Source organism: Sorex araneus, chromosome 3 (genome assembly GCF_027595985.1).
Source record: "Sorex araneus isolate mSorAra2 chromosome 3, mSorAra2.pri, whole genome shotgun sequence".
NCBI lineage: Eukaryota > Metazoa > Chordata > Mammalia > Eulipotyphla > Soricidae > Sorex > Sorex araneus.
In genome coordinates, this window is record NC_073304.1 from 165661159 (window position 1) to 165681615 (window position 20457).

The following is a 20457-nucleotide window of genomic DNA, read 5'->3' on the forward strand; positions in this document are numbered from 1 at the left end:
CTTGCATGCACCAGCCCAAGTTTGATCACTGGCATCCCAAAAGGTCCTCGAGCTCTGTCAGAAGTGATTCCTTAGCACAGAGCCAGAGGTAAGCCCTGAGCACCACCAGTGTGGCCCAGCTCCCCAAATCCCAGAAAAAAGGAGCACATACATACAATACAAAATTTAAAAAAATTTTTTTATTAGTGAAACACCATGAGGTACAGTTGTTTTATTGTAGACTTACAAACTTCTGTGCCTGCATTTCAGTTGTACAATGATCGAGTACCCATCCCTCCACCAGTGCCCATTCTCCACCACCAATGATTCCAGTATCCCTCTCACCACCCTCACCCCATCCGCCCCCCCCTCCCCTCTTCTGTGGCAGGGCATTCCCTTTTGCTCTCTCTTTCCTTTTGGGTGTTGTGGTTTGCAATAGAGGTATCGAGTGGCCATCATGTTTGGTCTATAGTCTACTTTCAGCCCGCATCTCCTATCCCAAGCGGATCCTCCAGACCCCCTTTACTTGGTGTTCAATAATACAATTTGTTAATCAGATTTAAAAAGTTTTAATACAATGGGCTTCCTTTGTTTATTTTCACTATTATATATATATGTATATGTATATATATATATATTTTTGAGCTAACACCCAGTGGTGCTAAGGACTTATTCCTGGCTCTGTGCTTAGGGGATCATTCCTAGAGAGGCCAGGGGGCTCATATGGGGTTCCAAGGATGGAACCAGGGTCAGTCCTGGGCAAGACAAGTACCTTTCACACTGTACTATGGCTCCAATTCCCAGGATGCTTTACTTTAGGATGTAAAAATGATTCACATTTATGAGATCAGTTGTGGCTGGGTTCCAAGGAAAGTCACAATTGTTGTGTCACAATCGTAATTGGACTATAGGTGGTATTTATAAGTCTACATTTATAGAGGCATAGGAAGGACTCATAATTTAGTCTGTTGAGGCTAAATATATATGATAAAGGAAGTGGAAAATTTAAACTCAAAATTAAGACAACTCAAAATACCTGTTATTTGGTGACTGCTTAAATTGTTTTCCTAGGTTCAATCCCTTGCACATATCAAAGGGTTAGTTATTATCTTTATGCAGGTATATATTGATAAAGCAAAGACTAATGTGATTTTCTTTATAAATATTATAATATTATGTATTGGACACAAAGTTGTGAAAGTAAGCCACCTGAACGTTAACAAGCAGTATGGGCAGGAACTGTGTGAAATTATTAGTTTTTAATCACTGCAGTGAGTATTCAATCAGTGAATAACAAAATTTCAAGGACACAGTTACCTAAGCAAATAATTATACTAGGGGGCCTGCAGAAAGCTCAGCAGTAGAGCACCTGCCTTGCAGGCATGAGGAATTGAATTCAATCCCTTGACATAGTGTTAGGGATCCCTGGCACCAAAAACAAGTGTGTGGGAACCCAGGTCACTGCAATGACAATAAAGCAAAACAAAGGAGGAAAAAGAATCATACTAGACAATATTTGAATTCAATAATCTCTTAGTTATTGAGTTTTCACCAAGTATCAGGCAGGGGCTAGAAAACTGACAAAACAAATGAATGTGTCTTAGTTCCTTATCTTTCAATTACTGATGATTCAATAGGAGTGGCAAATCTATAAGCAATTACAAGACTGTATTGTGAAAGATTTAGAGCAGGATTTACAAGAGAACCTCTTCCTCTGTTAGGGGGCAAAAAGATTTCTTTTTTCTTTTTCTTTTTTTTTGGTGGTGGAGGGCGGGGTTATATCTGGTGGTGCTCAAGGCTTATTCCTGGCTGACGGGCTGAGTGCAAAGCAAGTTCCTTACCAATTATACTATCTCTTAGGCCTGGCAAAGAGCTTTCTTAAAGGAAGCGATGATTAGGCTGCTTTAGTAGGAGTTCCCAAGGCCAGGGGAATAACATTCACAATGAGAAGTTTTGAGCAAAAGCCAAGAAGCAGGGAGGCTGAAAGAATATGATTGCCTGGAGTTCCATCATTTTTTACTGTCATTAAGGCAAACACCGTGGTAATAAATATAAATTTATGTGAGAAGATATCCTTGGAGACTGTAAATCTACAATAATCAAAATGCACATTTGCGTGCTTTTATTCAGCTTTCTCAACATTTTTACTACTTTTGTGCAGAGTGCTTTCTCTGAATGGTGATACTTTGGTATTATTATTGTCATTATTTTTTTTTGCTTTTTGGGTCACACCCAGCGATGCTCAGGGGTCACTCCTGGCTCTGCACTCAGGAATTACCCCTGGCCATGCTCAGGGGACCATATGGGATGCTGGGAATTGAACCCGGGTTGGCCATGTGCAAGGCAAATGCCCTACCGGATGTGTTATCACTCCAGCCCCAATAAATTCCCACAGGGGACCATATGGGATGCTGGGATTCGAACCCGGGTCGGCCGCATGCAAGGCAAATGCCCTATCCGCTGTGCTATCACTCCAGCCCCTATTGTCATCTTTTTAATCAAAAAGTTTTTCAATTTATTTATTTGGAGGCATTTTAAAACACAAGCTGTACCTAGAAATGCACCTGCAGACCAATGGAACAGAATTGAATATCCTGTCACAGACTCCCAAATATATGGCCACTTAATTTTTGACAAAGGAGCAAGAAATGTGAAATGGAACAAGGAAAGCCTTTTCAGCAAATGGTGCTGGGAAAACTGGATAGCTACCTGCAAAAAAAATGAACTGACCTCTGTCTAATGCCAGGCACAAAAGTCAGATCAAAGTGGATTAAAGATCCCAATATCAGACATGAATCTGTAAGGTACATAGAAGAAAATGTAGGCAGAACTCTCCATGACTTTGAAGCTAAAAGCATCTTTAAGGATGAAACAGCACTGACCATGCAAGTGGAAGCAAACATAAACAAATGGGACTACACCAAACTAAGAAGATTCTGCACTTCAAGATAAACAGTGACAAAAATACAGAAAAAGCCCACACAATGGGAAGGAATATTTACCCAATACCCATCTGATAAGGGATTAATATCCAGGATATACAAGACACTAGAAGAATTGTATAAGAAAAAACCTCCAACCCTATCAAAAAATGGGAGAAGAAATGAACAGAAGTTTCCTCAAAAAAGAAATACAAATGGCCAAAAGGCACATGAAAAAATGCTCCACATCGCTAGTCATCAGGGAGATGCAAATCAAAACAACAACGAGATATCATCTCACACTAGAGAGACTGGCACACATTCAAAAGGATTGCCCCATGGCTGGAAGACTGCTTCATGAGCGAGGAGAGAAGGCAGATAGAATAGAGAAGAGATCACTAAGAAAATGATGGCTGGAGGAATCAGTCGGGATGGGAGATGCATGCCGAAAGTAGATAATGGACCAAACATGATGACCTCTCAGTGTCTGTGCTGCAAGCCATAATGCCCAAAAGTAGAGAGAGAGTATTGGGAGTATTTTCTGCCATGGAGGCAGGGGGAGGGTGGGAAAGGGGTGTATATCAGGGATACTGGTAGTGGGGAATGTTCACTGGTGGAGGGATGGGTGTTTGATCATTGTGTGATTGTAACCCAAACATGAAAGCTTGTAACTATCTCATGGTGATTCAATAATTTTTTTTTAAAAAGCTGTATGTAGACTCTAGTAATTTGAAAATATGTTATAAGGTATAAAAAATAAAAATTATAATACTAGTGAATGTTAAAAAATAGTAACACAACAACGACCTGAATGTCTCAAAGCACTTTAAAGATATTTAAAAAATAACCTCGGGGGAAAGATGATGCGGGCCAAATATAGACTAGAGACTGAACACAATGGCCACTCAACACCTTTATTGCAAACCACAACACCTAATCAGAGAGAGAGAACAAAAGGGAATACCCTGCCATAATGGCAGTGTGGGGTGGGGGGAGACGGGACTGGGGAGGGGGGGAGGGATGTTGGGTTTACTGGTGGTGGAGAATGGGCACTGGTGAAGGGATGGGTTATCAAACTTTGTAAGGGAGAAACATGAGCACAAAAATGTATAAATCTGTAACTGTACCCTCACGTTGACTCACTAATTAAAAATAAACTATTAATTAAAAAAAATAAAATAAAAATAAAAATAGATAAAATAAAATACTAATAAAACAAAAAAAACAAATAAAAAATAACCTCATTTATATAATTTAAATATGGAAGCATATATTTCTGCCAGATCCGAGATACTTGTGGCTATAGTACTAACTGTTCACAACTTATTTGACCCTCCAACTTCAAAACTATGACATTCTAGATGAACTACTAAATTTGGAGTTCATATATTTCCATTTTGTACTTTATATTACATTAGTTTTATTCTATTTACATTCATATACAATGCAATTGGCAATGTGTTCAGCTCTACAAAAGCTTATAAGTGCCCTGATTAAGTAAATTGAAAGAGTTTGAAATTATTTTCTGAATAAAAAAAACTATGGACATTTTAAGTTGGGGAAGAACACAATCAAATTTATGTTTTAAAAAGCTCAATCTGAGGGCTGGAGAGATAGCACAGCGGGTAGGGCGTTTGCCTTCCATGTGGCTAGCCTTGGTTCGATTCCCAGCATCCCATATGGTCCTCTGAGCACTGACAGGAGTAATTCCTGAGTGCAGTGCCTCATGGAAGTCATGGGACAAGGAAGTTTCTGGGAGGATTTGCTTGAAATCAAAGTTTCAGGGCCCATAAGCCACATGCAGACTCATTAATCTTGCTATTAAATTTGGCACTAATGGGCCTTACAGAAATAGTACAGTGGGTAGGGCACTTGCCTTCCACGTGGCTGATATAGGTTCAATTGCTAGCACCCTATAAGCCCCCCTGAACCCCACCAGGAGTGATCTCTGAGTCAGGGATAAGTCCTGAGCACCACCAGGTATGGCACAAAAACAAAAACACAAAACAAAAGAAAAGTTGGTAATTATGAAGTTTTGACAGGCCAACAGTTTGAAGGTTAGTGGAAGTAGCAGAAGGCAGGCTGACAAAGATTGAGGGTAGATGTGTAGAGAAAACAGAAAAAGTGCATGCTGCCCACTCTTAGAAGAATGGCAGTGAAGTGGAGAGAAAGGGTGGTGTTTATTGCAACTATATAATTTGCAAATTTTGACATATACCTCCAGATACATATTCTTTTAAAAAATTCTTATTAGTGAATTACCGTGAGAAAAGATACAGACTTACATTTCAGTCATACAATGATCAAGTACCCAGCCCTCCACCAGTGCCCATTTTCTACCACCAATGGTCCCAGCATTCCTCCCCTCTCCATCCCCTCAGCTGTCCCCTCCACCCCACCTCGCCTCTGCGGCAGGGCATTCCCTTTTGTTCTCTCTCTCCTTTTGGGTGTTGTGGTTTGCTACAGAGGTATTAAGTAGGCATCATGTTCAGTCTATAGTCTATTTTCAGCCTGCATCTCTCCTCTTTGGTAATAAGGGCCTTTATTTATAACACCAGTCTTGCTAATAATGTAATAATTGTTTTCAATAATTGTTTTGTTTTCAGGGCTTATACCTGACTCAGGGATCACTCCTCATTGGACTCAGGGGGCCATATGGGTTGCCAGGAATTGAACTCCGGGTCAGCCTTATGGAAGGCAAGAACCCTACCCACTGTACTATCTCTCCAGGACCCATAAGTGCCAAATTTAATATAGCAAGATTAATGAGCCTGTATCCGACTTATGGGCTTTATAGAGGGAGCAGGAGATTTTTTCCATATTAAAACTTCCATCCCATCGGAGAGCCAAAAAGAAAGAAAATGAGCAATGTCTGTTTGTTTTCATTTGTTTTTGTTGCCAGGAATTGAACCTAGTTTTCCTAACAAGAGGTGTCACACTCTTGGAACATGATTCAGCCCTCCTCTGGCAAGAGACCAGAGGAAACTCAGATCCAGGTCCCTAAACCTAGTTTTCATGCATGCAAGGCATGTGCTTTGCTGCTGATTCACATTTGCTGCCCCAAAGAAAGGATGTCTGAAAAATTGATTTTTGTTTTTATTTTTAATTTTTGGTGCCACACCCAGTGGTGCTCAGCACCTGGCTCTGTGCTCAGGGCTCACGTTGTTTTTTCTTTTTTAAATTTTTGCGTCACACCCAGCAATGCTCAGACTCTGCGCTCAGGAATTACTCCTGGTGGTGCGTGGGTAACCATTTGGCATGCTGAGGATCCAGCCCAGCTCCATTGCATACAAAACAAACGCCCTACCCGCCGTACTCTCGATCCAGCTCCTCAGGACTCACTTCTGGTGCTGCTGGGGAACTGAACCTGGTTGGGCCACGTGTAAGGCAAGAACCATACTGTGAAGACTATCCTTTAGGAGCCAGTTCTAGGAGTTGCTTTTGCCTTTTACCGTTGATGATGGTTCTTCTCTTCCCTTGAAAGAGTGAGAGGGAGAGGATGCAGGCTACGTGGTTTCAGTAGGAAAAAATAAGAAGCACACCTGCTCTACTCAGAACATTCTTACCAGTAGAAAATTTCTCATTAGTCTCTCTTTTCCTTAGTACTTTCATTTTTTATCTAATGAATTTTAAAAAAGTTTTATTTTCTTGCCCTCTTTTTGTTAGATCCCAATACATTTATGATTACAACCACTGAGTCCCTCTTCCCTTCTGTTCCTAATTTTTCCTCCTTTGTCTTCTATACTCCTCTGCTTTCTAAAATCTAATGTATGAAAATTAGATTTAGTTTCCATTAAATATATGGTTTGAATATTTTATCTAAGAATATTAGGTTATTGAAGAAGATTTAAGGAATTATGCCCAAGAAAGAACCTCCCAGGAACATCCAGGGACAACTTTTTAATTTTTTAATAACAATTTATAGTTAAATAAGCCTTTATTCAGAGACTGTGAATAGCAAACCAATGGGGCAATAAGGACACAGACATTTTGTCTGGGGCAAGTCACTCAATTCTGAAACTGAGATCTCAGTTTTCTCATTTGAACAATGAAAAAGTTGAATAATCAGCCCTGAAAGTCTTTTTCCAGCTGCAATATTCTGTAATTCTAGATTTTGTTCAAGTCTGCAAGGAGAGAACCATTTCTATGTTTGGCAAATATCCTACTGACCATTTCCTCATAATTCTAAAACAACACATATTGTTTTAAATCAATTACTTAAATATTCAATTAAACTTAATTATACTTTAAAATTAAATTTTAATTAAGTGTAAGTTAAACATTAAATTAAATATTAAATGTAATATTTAAATTTATTTAATTAAAATAACACATATTTACTTAGTATTGATAGCATTAAGCTACTAGTTTAGAAACTGGTAATGTTAGGTTAAAGCTAAAAATGCTGTGAAGTTGAAAAGCAGCTGTGATTGTTTATATTTTCTGTGAAACTTTAATTCTGTGAAATATACAGGGGATGAAATGAGGAAACATTACTAACAAATTCCCTTGAATTAATTAGTCAGCTTGAGAGAAATAAGTCAAAATCTATCTTTCAGGTCCCCCTCCCCCTGCCCTCAATCTAGCTTTTTTTTTTTTTAAAGCAAGGGTCTTTTTTTTTGTTTTGTTTTTGGGTTTTGGGCCACACCTGGTGTTGCTCAGGGGTAACTCCTTGTCCTGTGCTCAGGGATCACTCCTGGCAGTGCTCAGAGGACAATATGGGATGTCCGGGATTGAACCTGGGTGGGCTGCATGCAAGACAAATAAATGCCCTACCCACTGTGCTATTGTGCTGGCCCCAAAATATAGCCGTTTAGTTCTACAACTTTTTTCCTTGAAAATTATGCCATCTATATATACATGCTTGTATGTGTGTAGTATGTAAGTAAGTAGGTGGCAGAGGTGGGGTGGAAAAGACTTAGATATCTAGGTAATGACAAAAGGTATACAGAATCAATTGTGAATTACTGGCCAGCAAAACATTAAACAGAACTGACATAATTTGAATAGCCTTGTGTGAAAATGAGAGTTGAATTTAATATTATTTGTCTAGTGCTGCTTTGCTAGCTGCTGTTTAGAATGTTTAAAATTTGAATATATGAAGTTATAGAATTTATGTGGTGATTAAAAATATGTTGTGGGGGTAAACTGAATGAGCTAATTTTTAAAAATTTATGTTCATAAAGTTGTTCACAATAATGGATTACATTCAGTATTTCAACACCAGTGCCACCACCATTACACTTTCCCACCACCATTATTTTGAATTTTCCCATCACCACTCAAGCCTGCCGAAAAGGCAGATGCTAGATAATTTATTTTGTATTGCTTGTTAAGAATAGCATAAGATGTCTCATTGCCGAGAGAGTGAACTTTGGCTCTTGGAATTCTAAAATTTTAGATAATTCGGGTCTGGAGAAACTTCTGAATGTAGCTGCTCGGTTTGGAGGTCCTTTTGTGTGTCTCTGGATCATGGCCATTAAGGAGCTTAAATAGCAGCCAGAGGCATTTTCGTGGGCATGACCTCCAATGCCCCATGGTGACGAGGAAATGAGAAGGACCAGCTCGACCCCTGCCCCTTGAGGCTTGGAGTTTGCCATCACTGAACCTGCATACCTGCACTTCTCATTGGGTTCTGGAAGTTAGCGGCTGCAGGGATTCTTAAGGGGCAGGTGGAGGGACACCAGTGAAGTCAGCCTGGCTTAAAGTCTGGAGGAATCTCTGCAGTGAGCTGCTCGGATGAACTAATTTTTTATTAATATTTTCCAGAGGGGGCTGGAGTGATAGCACAGCGGGTAGGGTATTTGTCTTGCACGTGGTCAACCCAGGTTCGATTCCTCTGCCCCTCTTGGAGAGCCCGGCAAGCTACCAAGAGCATCTCACCCACACAGCAGAGCCTGTCAAGCTACCTGTGGCGTATTTGATATGCCAAAAACAGTAACAACAAGTCTCACGATGGAGACGTTACTAGTGCCCACTCAAGCAAATCGATGAACAATGGGATGACAGTGATACAGTGATTTTCCAGTGGACATAAGATAAGGTGGGGTTGGACTTTGGAGTGCTTTGGAAATCATGTGGAAGAGTTTGAATTTAATCTCACAAATAAGAGGAGAACATCTCAGGTTATTGACCTGTCAAGTGCCTTATGAAGAGGATTAGAGATAGCCTATGAATTAACTATAAGAATTCATGCAGGTACCCAAGTGCAATGGATTTATCTACATTTTTTGTTGCCTGTCACTACTGGAGAGTTTGAAATTTCTAGGATTTTTACAGACTTTTCCCCTATATTTCTAATGATAGACTTAAGAGCTATAATCAAAGAAATCATTCTGTAGAACATCTATGACTTGTGTATTGAATATACTCAGATTAAAGAAGCTCAAAATGTTGCATCCATAAAAAAAAGAATTCATGCAGGAAGGTATATTATGAAAAAATAAAGTTTAAATAAAGATATTTTGTGGGAAGATTTAGTAGAGTTTGAAATATCTGGATAAAGCATAAAATAAAAATCTGGATAAAGGCATGAAATATCAAGGCATAAAAATAAATGAGTTCAAGGGTGTCTATTTTTGCTACTCATTTTCCACAACAGATCATATTAAATTATTTCCTTATTGTACAACATTTTTTGTTTGGGGTCAGAGATGTGGCTCAGTTGGCAGAGCACTTGTCTTGCTTGTGTGAAATCCTGGGTTTGATGTCCTGTACCTCATGGTCTCTGGAGCACCTTCAAGTTGCACAGAGCAGGGAGAAATCCCAGACTACTGCAGGGGTGTGGCACCAAAACCAAAAAGGAAATCTTTTTTCCCTGTTTTTAAATTTCGAATACTGTAAATGACAGTATGACAGTAATGACAGAAACTTGGTAAAATATCTTACAGACACAATTCTTTGGGGTTCTCAATATTTTTTTTTTGGGTCACACCCGGCAATGCTCAGGGGTTATTCCTGGCTCTGCATTCAGGAATTACTTCTGGCGGTACTGGGGGAACCATATGGGATGCTGGGAATCGAACCCGGGTTGGCCTCATGCACGGCAAACGCCCTACCCACTGTACTATCATGCCAGCCCCAAGGGACCTCAATACTTTTTAAGAGATCTGGATTAAAGAAATCACGGGCACAAAAGTTTGAGTACATCTGCTTTTAGATAATGATCTTTATTGTTTTCCTGCCCAGCCCTTCACATTCCCCCCAACCACCCCCCCAAAAAAAAGAGAGAAGGAATTTCTACTCTGACTTTGCTTTGTTCCTGATGTTACTAATTGCCCATCACAGGAATGTCAAGGACTTAAATTTTTCCTATCTGTTTCTCAGTTTATTTCTGTCTAACCACCGTGCCTGGATTTCCATATAGAGAAGAATGATATTTCTTACCTCTGCCAGCTGGTTTCCTGCAGGAGGAAGTGATAGAAGAGATGTGAAGTCCCCTTCTTTTTCTGGAGACGGTAAATGATCTTTTGAAGGTGCGGTCCTTTTGGCAGTGGAAGCAGAAACGCATGGGAAAACAGAACTACTTGCTGAGCAAGGAGATGGGGAGGAGACAGCTGCAGGCACGCCTTGGACCCGCCTTCCAGCGTTGACTGTTTTTAGGGCATACAATTTGAAAACCAGTGTTGGAGGATAGGAGTTAACTGTTTCAAATAAAATGGTCAACTCTTTTGTAAAAGTTGGAATTCTGGTCTGTCCCAAGCTTATACCTCCGACTCAGTTGATGAGAAGTATCTTTTAATCATACCAACCTCTTTCTGAGACTTTTTAATCACAATTGAGAATAAAATTTACCCTAGCATGACTGAAGTTCTGTTAGTGTTATTCTTGTAATGTAACCGTAGTATCTAAAATGCAATTTTTCAAAAGCAGAGGGTAAATAGCACAGTCTTAAAAACAGCAGGAACAAAATTTCTTTGATAACTTTTTGGGAACTGTGTCTTTGCTAGCACAAAGGGAATTAAATAAGATCACTGTTCAAGTGTTTTAGCTAGTACTGGGACTATGAGAACGGAGATTCTAGAGATGGGTGGGTGAGGAGAGGGAAGTGCTTACTGCTGGGTTTCTCTCTCTCTCTCTTTCTCTCTCTCTCTCTGTGTTAACAAGAGAAGGTTTTCATTTCATACTTATAATATCATGTATTATATGTAATCACAGCTGAATATTCACAGCTGTGATTACAAAGGAAGTTTGTGGCTGGACAGTTTAGAGCTATTTACTGTGGAAATAACACTGTAGTACTGTCGTCCCATTGTTCATCAATTTGCTTGAGTGGGCACCAGTAGCATCTCCATTGTGAGGCTTGTTGTTACTGTTTTTGGCATCTTGAATATGCCACGGGGAGCTTGCCAGGTTCTTCCATGTGGGTGGGATACTCTCAGTAGCTTGCCGGGTTATCTGAGAGGGGCGGAGGAATCGAACCTGGGTTGGCTTCGTGGAAGGCAAATGCTGTACTTGCTGTGCTATTGCTCCAGTCCCACTGTGGAAATATCAGAAGAAAATAAATAGCCCATTTAAGAGGCATGTAATAGGAATATACTCATTAAGGAAATTGAAATAGCTACTTTTTAATCTAACTGTAGTCATAAGCAGGCTCATTAACATGAAAATATGGAATCAAATGGCGATTAGGAAGACATGTAATCAAATAACCAAGGAAGTTTATTTGATTTAATTTTTATCAAATAAGTTAATTTTAGTTGCTACATTGTTACTTACTTTTCTCCACCACTTCTCAAAGATGTAGTACATATAGTTTACCAATTTTCTAGTTTATGGACGCTTATCCCTTGACATGGAGTAAACCACATGTTAATTCCATGTCCATTCTACTTAATAAGGTTGTTTATGAAGACTAGATAGCTTCCCTTTGAATATACTGGTTATTATTAATATTATTTATTTGGGGGCCACATTCTACCACGCTCAGGGCTTATTCAGGGTTCACTATTGGAGGAGCTCAGGGGACCACATGTAGTGCTGGGGATAGACACAGTTAAGAGTGCCTGTAAGGCAAGTGCCTTGCCCACTATACTATCTGTCCTGTCCCTACCCATTTTGAATATTTTGAAGCCTGACACAACTCTAATTCTCCATAGCCTCCCACTTACTCTAATTTAGTTTACAATGGAGGTAAAACTTTTAAAAATAAAATAAAATGCTCACTGTGGTCTCTTAATCTCATGTAAACACTTCATCTGTTAGAGAAACATTAGTTTTTTGAAAATACTTAAGAATTAGATAACTACCTCTCTAGATCTCAAGAAATGTGAGAAGAATCAGAGTTTCCCAGACCACTGAATTTAATATCAAGAATAATATCAGGATAATTAGAGCTAAACACTGTATTGTACCAAACAGGAAAAAAAAATTTAGAACATCCATCTTTTATTTCATCAAGGGATAAGTTAACACCAAATAAATTAGGAAGGACAACAGTATCAGAATAAAAGATAATCCTTTAACACTAATACACTGATTTATGAAAACATAACTTTCCCCTCATTTTGCCATAAATGGGGAAATTTTTGCTATAATTTCTTAGGTTAATAGGATTTTTAAACAGACTACCAGTAACTGCCCATAATCATCTAGTCAGGTTTATTAAATGAGATATTAGCAAATCAAGTTTGACCAAGTACCCACTTTCTAGAAACTTAAACACAACTGGCTTTTCTATAACCAATAAACCTGTACAAATAATACAACTTTTCTGACATTTGAATAAGTCAAAGGGAAAACACACACATATACATACATAATTATGCATGTATGTGTTAAATACAATTTGTCGAGGGGTAAGAGAACCTGCAATTTATGAAGGGGGTGTTGCTGACCTTTGTTTTATGGGGTGTTATATTCTTTTACCCCTGGCACATCAATTGGGCATAAGTTTCGACTATCTTTGAAATTGCAGGTCAAAGTCACCATATTAAATTATTTGGTGAAGTTAAAAATATGTGAAGCATGAGTGTTACGCAATTTTCTTTTGCAAGACACTAATCAAGCTGACTAAACCTGACATGACAGGAAAAATGTACCATGAAACATTCTGTGAAGGCTGCCCATTAAGTTCACTAAACTTACTTTTATGTCAAGAATATTCTAGCAAGTCCTGCGAGTCTGGTTGCAGCAAAGGGGTAAAAAAGAGGTGAAACTTTGGAGGCCCTGGGGAAGTGAGGAACGTGTTTTTACTAGAAAACTGTCAGCGGGCAGTTTTTATGTATTTGTATTATATTCATATGAGAGATGCCAAGAGGTTACTCCACAACCGGGGCTTGCTCTGGTAATTCACCCCTCTCCTTTTTTGAAAGCCTAGCGACAGATTTTGCTCCTCTTCCCCAAGCACTCCCTGGAGAGCAGAGAGGGATTTAAAAAAAAATTTTTTTTTTTCAGAAAGGGCTTTTTATTACTGGAAGACATCTTATCTACCGATCTGATCAACAGACCATCTGATCTGGGCAATCGGCAGAAGGAAAAAAAAAATCCCTCCCAGCAGCGCCAGCCGGTTCAGGGCGTCCACTGGAGCGTCGTGTGTGGCGCGCTGGCTGCCGGGTAGGTGGGAACCCACGGCGCCTGCGCAATCGCCCGTAGATTTGCGCCTGCGCAATCGCCCGTGGAGTTTGCGCAGTGAGGCGCAGCTCCTCAGTCCAGTTTTCGGCGACGACGAGGAAGCTTGAGGCGACGCCGAGTAGCAGCAGGCCTTTGGGTGGGCTTGGCGAGGTGAGCGCCCGTGAGAGTGTGGTCGGGTGGGAAGCGAGGCGGTGAAAGGATGGCTCGGCCCTCTCAGGAGGCCTCCAGGGGCTGAGAAGCGTGACCAGCGGGAGGCGAAATGGCCGAGGGGCCGAGGCGACGCGGTGGAAGAGAACTTTAGAAAGTTGTTGCCAAAGGCCAAGGGGTAATGCCTGGTTGTGACTTTGTCGCCGGGTCCGGTGGCCTTACTGGGCTGGTCGACAAAAAAAACAACCTCGTGGCCATGCCTGGATTTAGCTGGCGTCCGACGCGAGGACAGAAAATTTCCCCCTCACAGAAACGGAGTAACCCAGTTGTGAACGTTTTAATTCGTCGTGTGCGTTTTGTTACTCTGAGAACGGAGGGAAAGGTGTGGAAGGAAAAGGGAAGGGGAAGGAAGAACAACCCTCGAGGAGCTTCTCTTGAAATGTTTTCTCCCGAGTTGGCGCGGCAGGGCGGGTATGCTGGAATATTCTAGGCGCTTCTGGGGACCCCGTCGCTACCGTGTTGACTGCCTTTATATATTAAAAGGGTTCTAGGTAATTTATCCCACCCAGGCTCCTTACCACGGGGGAATGGAGAACTTGAGTACAGATCCGGTTCCGTGTTTCTTTAGGTCCTGTGACTCTCCCATTTTAGGTTTCAGCATAGAAGGTTAAAGCTTTTAAGTGCCAAGGGAAAAGGGGTTCAGAAAATGAGGAAAAGTAACCGAAAAGTAGAGTTTTTATTTAATTATCTTTAATTAATTAATTATCTTATATTTAATTATCTTTAATTAATTTTATTATCATAATTTTTATTTAATTATGTAGAGTTTAATTATGGTTTGGGGGCCACACCCAGCAGTTCTTAGGACTTTGATCACTCCTGCTAGTGCTGGGGGTGGGGCCGGGTAGGGGACCATATGGGGCTCCAGAGATGGTCAGCGGCGTGCAAGGCAAGTGCTCTACCCACTATTTTAATGCTCCGTACCCCTGAAAAATAGTGTTGGTGCTGTGTGAGTTCAGGAAAGGACTGTGGGAACAGAGGAATGGCACAAAATAGAAAGCTTAAGCAGGGTCAGTAGGAGTGTAGAAGGGGGACAGATGCAAAAGCTATGGAGCTTGAGTTTGTACTTAAGTACGGCATTACTCTTACTTTGGCAGCTCTTCCGTCCAGTATATGATGGCAAATCAGCTGACAAAGCCTGATATTAGAAATTGCAAGAGGATGAGAGAGTTGGAGGTAATCTGTGTAGTCTGTAGCCATTATTGTCATTTATTTTAAAAGTGTTGTATTTTATTGCACTGTTCAGATTTCTTCAATTTAAGTGAGCATCAGTACATGGAATTTATGTTTTTATATCCTCAGTTGGGGTTTTTCCAGCAGGAAATAATGTTAGTTTAGATCTCCTAAATCTTAGTCCTTAGGAAACTGTTGGGGTATTACCCATTTTTTAAAAATTTGTTTTGGGGTCACACCGGTGATAGTCAGGTGTCATTCCTGTCTCTTCACTTAAGGATCACTCCTGGCAGGCTGGGGTGGGGGCGGGGGATCATATAGGCTTCAGGGATTGAAACAGGTTTGATTATGTGGAAGGCAAGCATCCTATCGGCTGTACTATGTACGTCTGGGCCTAATTACAGATATCTTAAGAGGACTGTGTCCTGATATTTGCCACTATCACCTGCACCAGTTGTTCTGTTGTAATTGGGTCATTATTTGTTCCCTAAGGCATTATTTGTTTCTTTAAGGATTATATTAACCTTGCAAAATTTTGCAAGTGTTTGGCTGCGCAAGTGAAAGTCTTGCTATATTGCTATGAAAACATCTACTGTTCAGGATGCAAGAAACTTTTTATAAGGAGATTAGTATAATGTTCAAAATGTAATTTAAAGCCAAAGTAAAATTTAATATGTTAAAGTGCAGGAAGGATCCTAAAAATTTGATAATAACATTTCAAGTGATTTATCAAGTGACAGGAATTCATCTGGTCCTTAACAACAGTTTCATTCACTGTCCTGTTGTAATATTGAAAAGAGACAAAACTTGCTCTCCTTGAACAAAATGATTTAGAGGATCTACTTCCCTAATTCATCACTTTCCTTAAAGTCAGTTTTAGTGAGGATTTGATGTATGTAATTTTTAGCATATTTGCCGTTCCCTGAAAAAATACTCTTTTTTTTTTTCTTAACAAAGTATATATCTTAAGGATCTTGTTGACTGTTAATGTATTTTCTTTACTTTCTAGCCCCAAATGCCTGATAGTCCACAGATGTCCTCTTTTGGAAAATCAGATTCCTCTTTCTCTGAAATCAGTGGACTGTTTTTTAAAGATGAAGTCATGGAAAAAGATTTAAATGGTGATGATTTAAGTGCTTACATTTTCTATACATTGATTTTGTAATACAGAATATCTGTTATGATTTATAACCCACTGAATGATTTTTTTAAACAGATATGAGCAAGGAAATTAATGTAATGATGTCTTCATATGCAACTCTCTTAAGGCAAGTGTTTATAGTGTTTCTCTTGAGTTTCTCTCTTAGATTCTAGTTTTCTTCTTGAAACTTTGTAATGAGAAGTTATGTGACTGCAAAACACATAACTCTGGTTCCTTCCCAGTAATTAAAAACTGAATTTTAATTCTGCCTTTTTGCTTTCAATAGATTGGTTATTTTAAAAGATAACCCCAACTTTTCAAGTAAATATCCCTTGTTTTGCTGTTACAGAGCAAAATATTAGACTAAATATTTCTAATCCTCTAGTTTAGATGATGTAATTTTTATTTTATTTTATTTATTTATTTTTTTTTTCTTTTTGGGTCACACCCAGCGATGCTCAGGGGTTACTCCTGGCTTTGCGGATGCTCAGGGGTTACTCCTGGCTTTGCGGATGCTCAGGGGTTACTCCTGGCTTTGCACTCAGGAATTACTCCTGGCAGAGCTTGGGGGACCATATGGGATGCCGGGGATCGAACCCGGGTCGGCCGCGTGCAAGGCAAACGCCCTACCCGCTGTGCTATCGCTCCGGCCCCTAGATGATGTAATTTTTAAAGTTTAATGCAAAAACTTGAGAAAATGGATTTGGTGAGTTTAATAAGAGTGAAATTAGATAATTCAAATTTAGTAAATAGGTTTATATAAGTGTTTAAATATGAAGACTGAAATTAATATTTTATTTACCTGAGATTATTGTTTTATAAGGTATTTGAAAATTACTGGATTGGGACTAGAATGATAGTACAGTAGGTAGGGTGCTTTCTTTGCATGCGGTTGACACAGATTTGATCCCCCAGCACCACATATAGTCCTTATTGTTGTTTTTGTTGGGTGGGGGTGGCAGGCACATTTGATGGTGCTCAGGGTTTACTCCAGACTCTGTACTCAGGAATCACTCATGGTGGTGCTCTGGGGATCATATTGGATATTGGGAATAAAACTTGGGCCAGCCACATGCAAAGCAAGCACCCTACCTGTGGTACTATTGCTCTGGCGCCCCATATGGTCCCTGATCCCTGACAGGAGTAATCTCAGAGCACAGAGAGAGGAGTAAGCCCTGAGCACTACTGGGTGTGGCCCCAAAACCAAAAATTACTGAATGATGATTTTATTTGATAGGGCTTTATATATATATCTGTATATATACAGATATATATACATAAAATGTACATATATACATGTGTACATATACATATGCTTATGTATGTATATATACAAATATACATTTGTATATATACATTTGTATATATACATATGTATATATACATGTATAAAATGTATACATATATACATAAAATGTAACATATATAGTTTAAAGTTAAAATTAATTCAAGATACACTTTCTGTTGTATGAGGAGACTGCATATTTAAAATATTTGTGAAGCAAATTTAATTTGTACTGAATGGTATAAATTAATAAAGCTTTCTTATGCACAGTCATTTAAATGAAATATTTACCTCATAAGCATAATAAAGAGCACTATTATTTTTTGCAATTTTTATATATTTTATTTTCATAAAAGTAGTTCACAATAGTTCATTACAGATAATATTCAAACACTGGTCCCACCACCAAGCACCTTCCCACCACAATAGGAGGGAAGTGTGTGAAGGTTGTTATATTTCATTCTGAGCTATTTAAGCCCATATATAATAGAATACAAGCAAGTATGTTAAAACCAAACAAATTTGTGTTACTTTTGGTATGTAAGTGGGCTAGAGTATAAGAGGTCTCTGGGTCTTGGCTATTGATGAGATTGCGTGGTGCCGGGGGCAGTTTGTAGGTGTGACTGCCAAGCTACCTGGAGAACTGGGGAGCTGGGGGAGGAGGCCCAGTCCCGATCCAAGCTGAATTGGAGATCTCAGTCATGGGTTCCTGCATACTTTGATTTTTCTTCCGGTTCCCTCTTGGGTGAGGCTCGTCTGAGCGTGTGGAGAGTGACCTTGAGTATGGAGGCGGTTTGGGTCTAGAGGTTTTTGGCTGCTGGGCTTCTGCTTGGGGTAGGGAGGGAAACTCAACCTGTCCTCCTCTGAGGTGCCCCCGGGAGAGCACCATTATTAAGATGTTTTAGAGGTTATAACTATGTTAAACTTTTTTTTTCCTCCATCAGTGAGAGAGCAGCAGTAGATGCAGCTTATATTGACGAGATAGATGGACTCTTCAAAGAAGCCAATGTTCTTGAAAACTTTCTAATACAAAAAAGAGAGTTCCTGAAACAGAAGTTTACAGTAATTGCAAATACACTGCAAAGATCAAACTGTACTTGAACTGAGAATTTAAGCCCATTATTGTAATTAAAGTATGTCATTTATGATTGAAAGCTCTCTAGTTATTAAGATGTATATCTTAAACACAGAAAGGGAAATTCTTGAGTTTATTTTCTATATTTTAAAGAGACTTTAGGATATTAATATGAAATATGTAGCTTTTCTTTTGAGGTTTAAATACTTAGCACATTTTGTAAAGGCATGAATTACTTAAATTATATATAGATTCTTTTCCTTAAGCCTGATAGTCTTCAATCTCTAAAAGGGGACCTAACGGGTTAATGTGATAATATTGAACAATGTCACACTTTTTCTTATAGAATATTGTTTAAATTGCAGATAGTTTTGGAGATTGTTTTAAAATGTTTTTTCTGGCTTAGTGCTGTATAAAAAAGTCAAAACCTTAAAGGTAACTTGTTCTTTTCTCATTATGTAATATTACTGTGTACTATGGAGCTATAGCACAGGGAGTAGGGCGTTTGCCTTGTATGTGGCCTACCAGGGTTCAATTCCTGCGTCCCTCTTAGAGAGCCTGGCAAGCTACCAAGAGTATCCTGCCCACACGGCAGAGCCTGGCAAGCTACTCATGGCATATTCGATATGCCAAAAACAGCAAGAACAAATCTCACAATGGAGACGTTATTGGTGCCCGCTCAAGAAAATCGAACAACAATGCAATGACGACAGTGTGACAGTGCTACAAGTGCATGATGATATTTAATATTGCCACTTGATATTGCCATAAAATACTATTACCATATTCACTATTAATTGTTATACATGAACAATAAAAAAATCTTGGTATACCGTTACTTTTGCGGGGGCTAGCCTCCCACACAGGTCTCAGAAGGTTTGGGGGTTACCACTGGCCAACCAGGCCAGTAGTTCAATACAAGTGCTCGAGGATGGGATACTGCTCAAGGCCCTGCAGTGCCAGAGGTTACTTAGGTGTTGTGTAGGATCTTGCAGGACTGTACCTGGTGATGTTCATTGGACAGTATTCCAGGGGTTGAACTTAGGGTAGGTACATGACAAGCGTGCACCCTAATCACTCCCCTGATCCTGCAATTTCTTGTGGTAAAGGCGATAAAATAAAACCCGGAAATTACTAATCACAACCTTACATGAGCTGGCTTTTTCATACATCATTCATATAAATAGTGCAATTAGTTATATTTGGAAGCCTTAACAGTAGTTTGCTATAGGACAAAGTTTAATGGCCTAAACGTAAAGAAATTGGGTTAAGAGTAGGCAGAGTTGGTGAATCGTTACAATCCTATTATAAATCACAATTTGAACTTGGGCTTTGGGATGTCTAATGTTCATCTAACTGAGAAACTTCTTGTGATGTAAGTACTATTATTTGAAAAACTTCCAATGTTTAATATAAAAATAATTAGATTAAAATCACATCACTTAGTATATAAATTTTTTATCATGTATGTTTTTGTAACCACATATTGGGCATGTTTGTAAATAGCACATGGGTGTTCATAGATGAATAGTGTGTTTACTTTGTTGCCTTGTAAATTTTAGATCTCATTTCATCAAATTGCTATTTAAAAATTTTTATCTCTTTTTGTTCTGGGGGCCAGAACAGTGCTCAGTGCTCAGGGTTTACTCCTGGCTGGGTTTTGGGGACTAGATGGGGTGCCAGCAATTGAACCCGGACTGAGTGTGTGCAAGACAAATGCCTTGCCTGCTGTGCTATTGCTCTGCCCCCTAAATTTTTCATTATTTTTCTCTTGGGGTCACACCTGGCTGTCCTCAGGGTTTCCGCCTGGCTCTACACTTGGATCATATAGGGGACCATATATTGTACTGGGAATAGAACTAAGGTTGATTGTGTACAAGGTAGCACCTTACCTGCTCTACTATCTCTCTAATCCCAAATTACTATTTTATTTTCTCCAAATTACTCTTTTAAAGGCTATAAACCACATAAAAAACACTCATACACATGAAAGCATAATATTAAAATATTTACTTAATCTGTTATTTAGTGTAAAAAATTTTATTTGTAGAGGAAGTAAGACCCAGGATAGGGACCCAGGAAGTAACTATTAGAAATAGAATTT

General features: G+C 39.3%; 1 protein-coding gene across 1 annotated transcript; it reads left to right on the top strand.

The window, feature by feature from the left end:
- The first annotated feature begins 14792 nt into the window (after positions 1–14792).
- On the top strand, positions 14793–18379 carry TEX12 (testis expressed 12). The gene is made up of 4 exons (XM_004604694.2): positions 14793–14855; positions 15862–15973; positions 16069–16120; positions 18223–18379. The coding sequence occupies exons 1-4, from the start codon at positions 14793–14795 to the stop codon at positions 18377–18379; spliced, it is 384 nt and encodes a 127-aa protein (XP_004604751.1).
- The last annotated feature ends 2078 nt before the right edge of the window (positions 18380–20457 follow it).

Excerpts from the sequence above, each read along its gene's own strand:
- TEX12 (XM_004604694.2), top strand. The coding sequence starts at position 14,793 with ATGATGGCAAATCAGCTGACAAAGCCTGATATTAGAAATTGCAAGAGG. Across the intron at positions 15,974-16,068 it reads CATGGAAAAAGATTTAAATG|ATATGAGCAAGGAAATTAAT; the intron begins GTGATGATTTAA and ends TTTTTTAAACAG. Across the intron at positions 16,121-18,222 it reads TCATATGCAACTCTCTTAAG|TGAGAGAGCAGCAGTAGATG; the intron begins GCAAGTGTTTAT and ends TTCCTCCATCAG.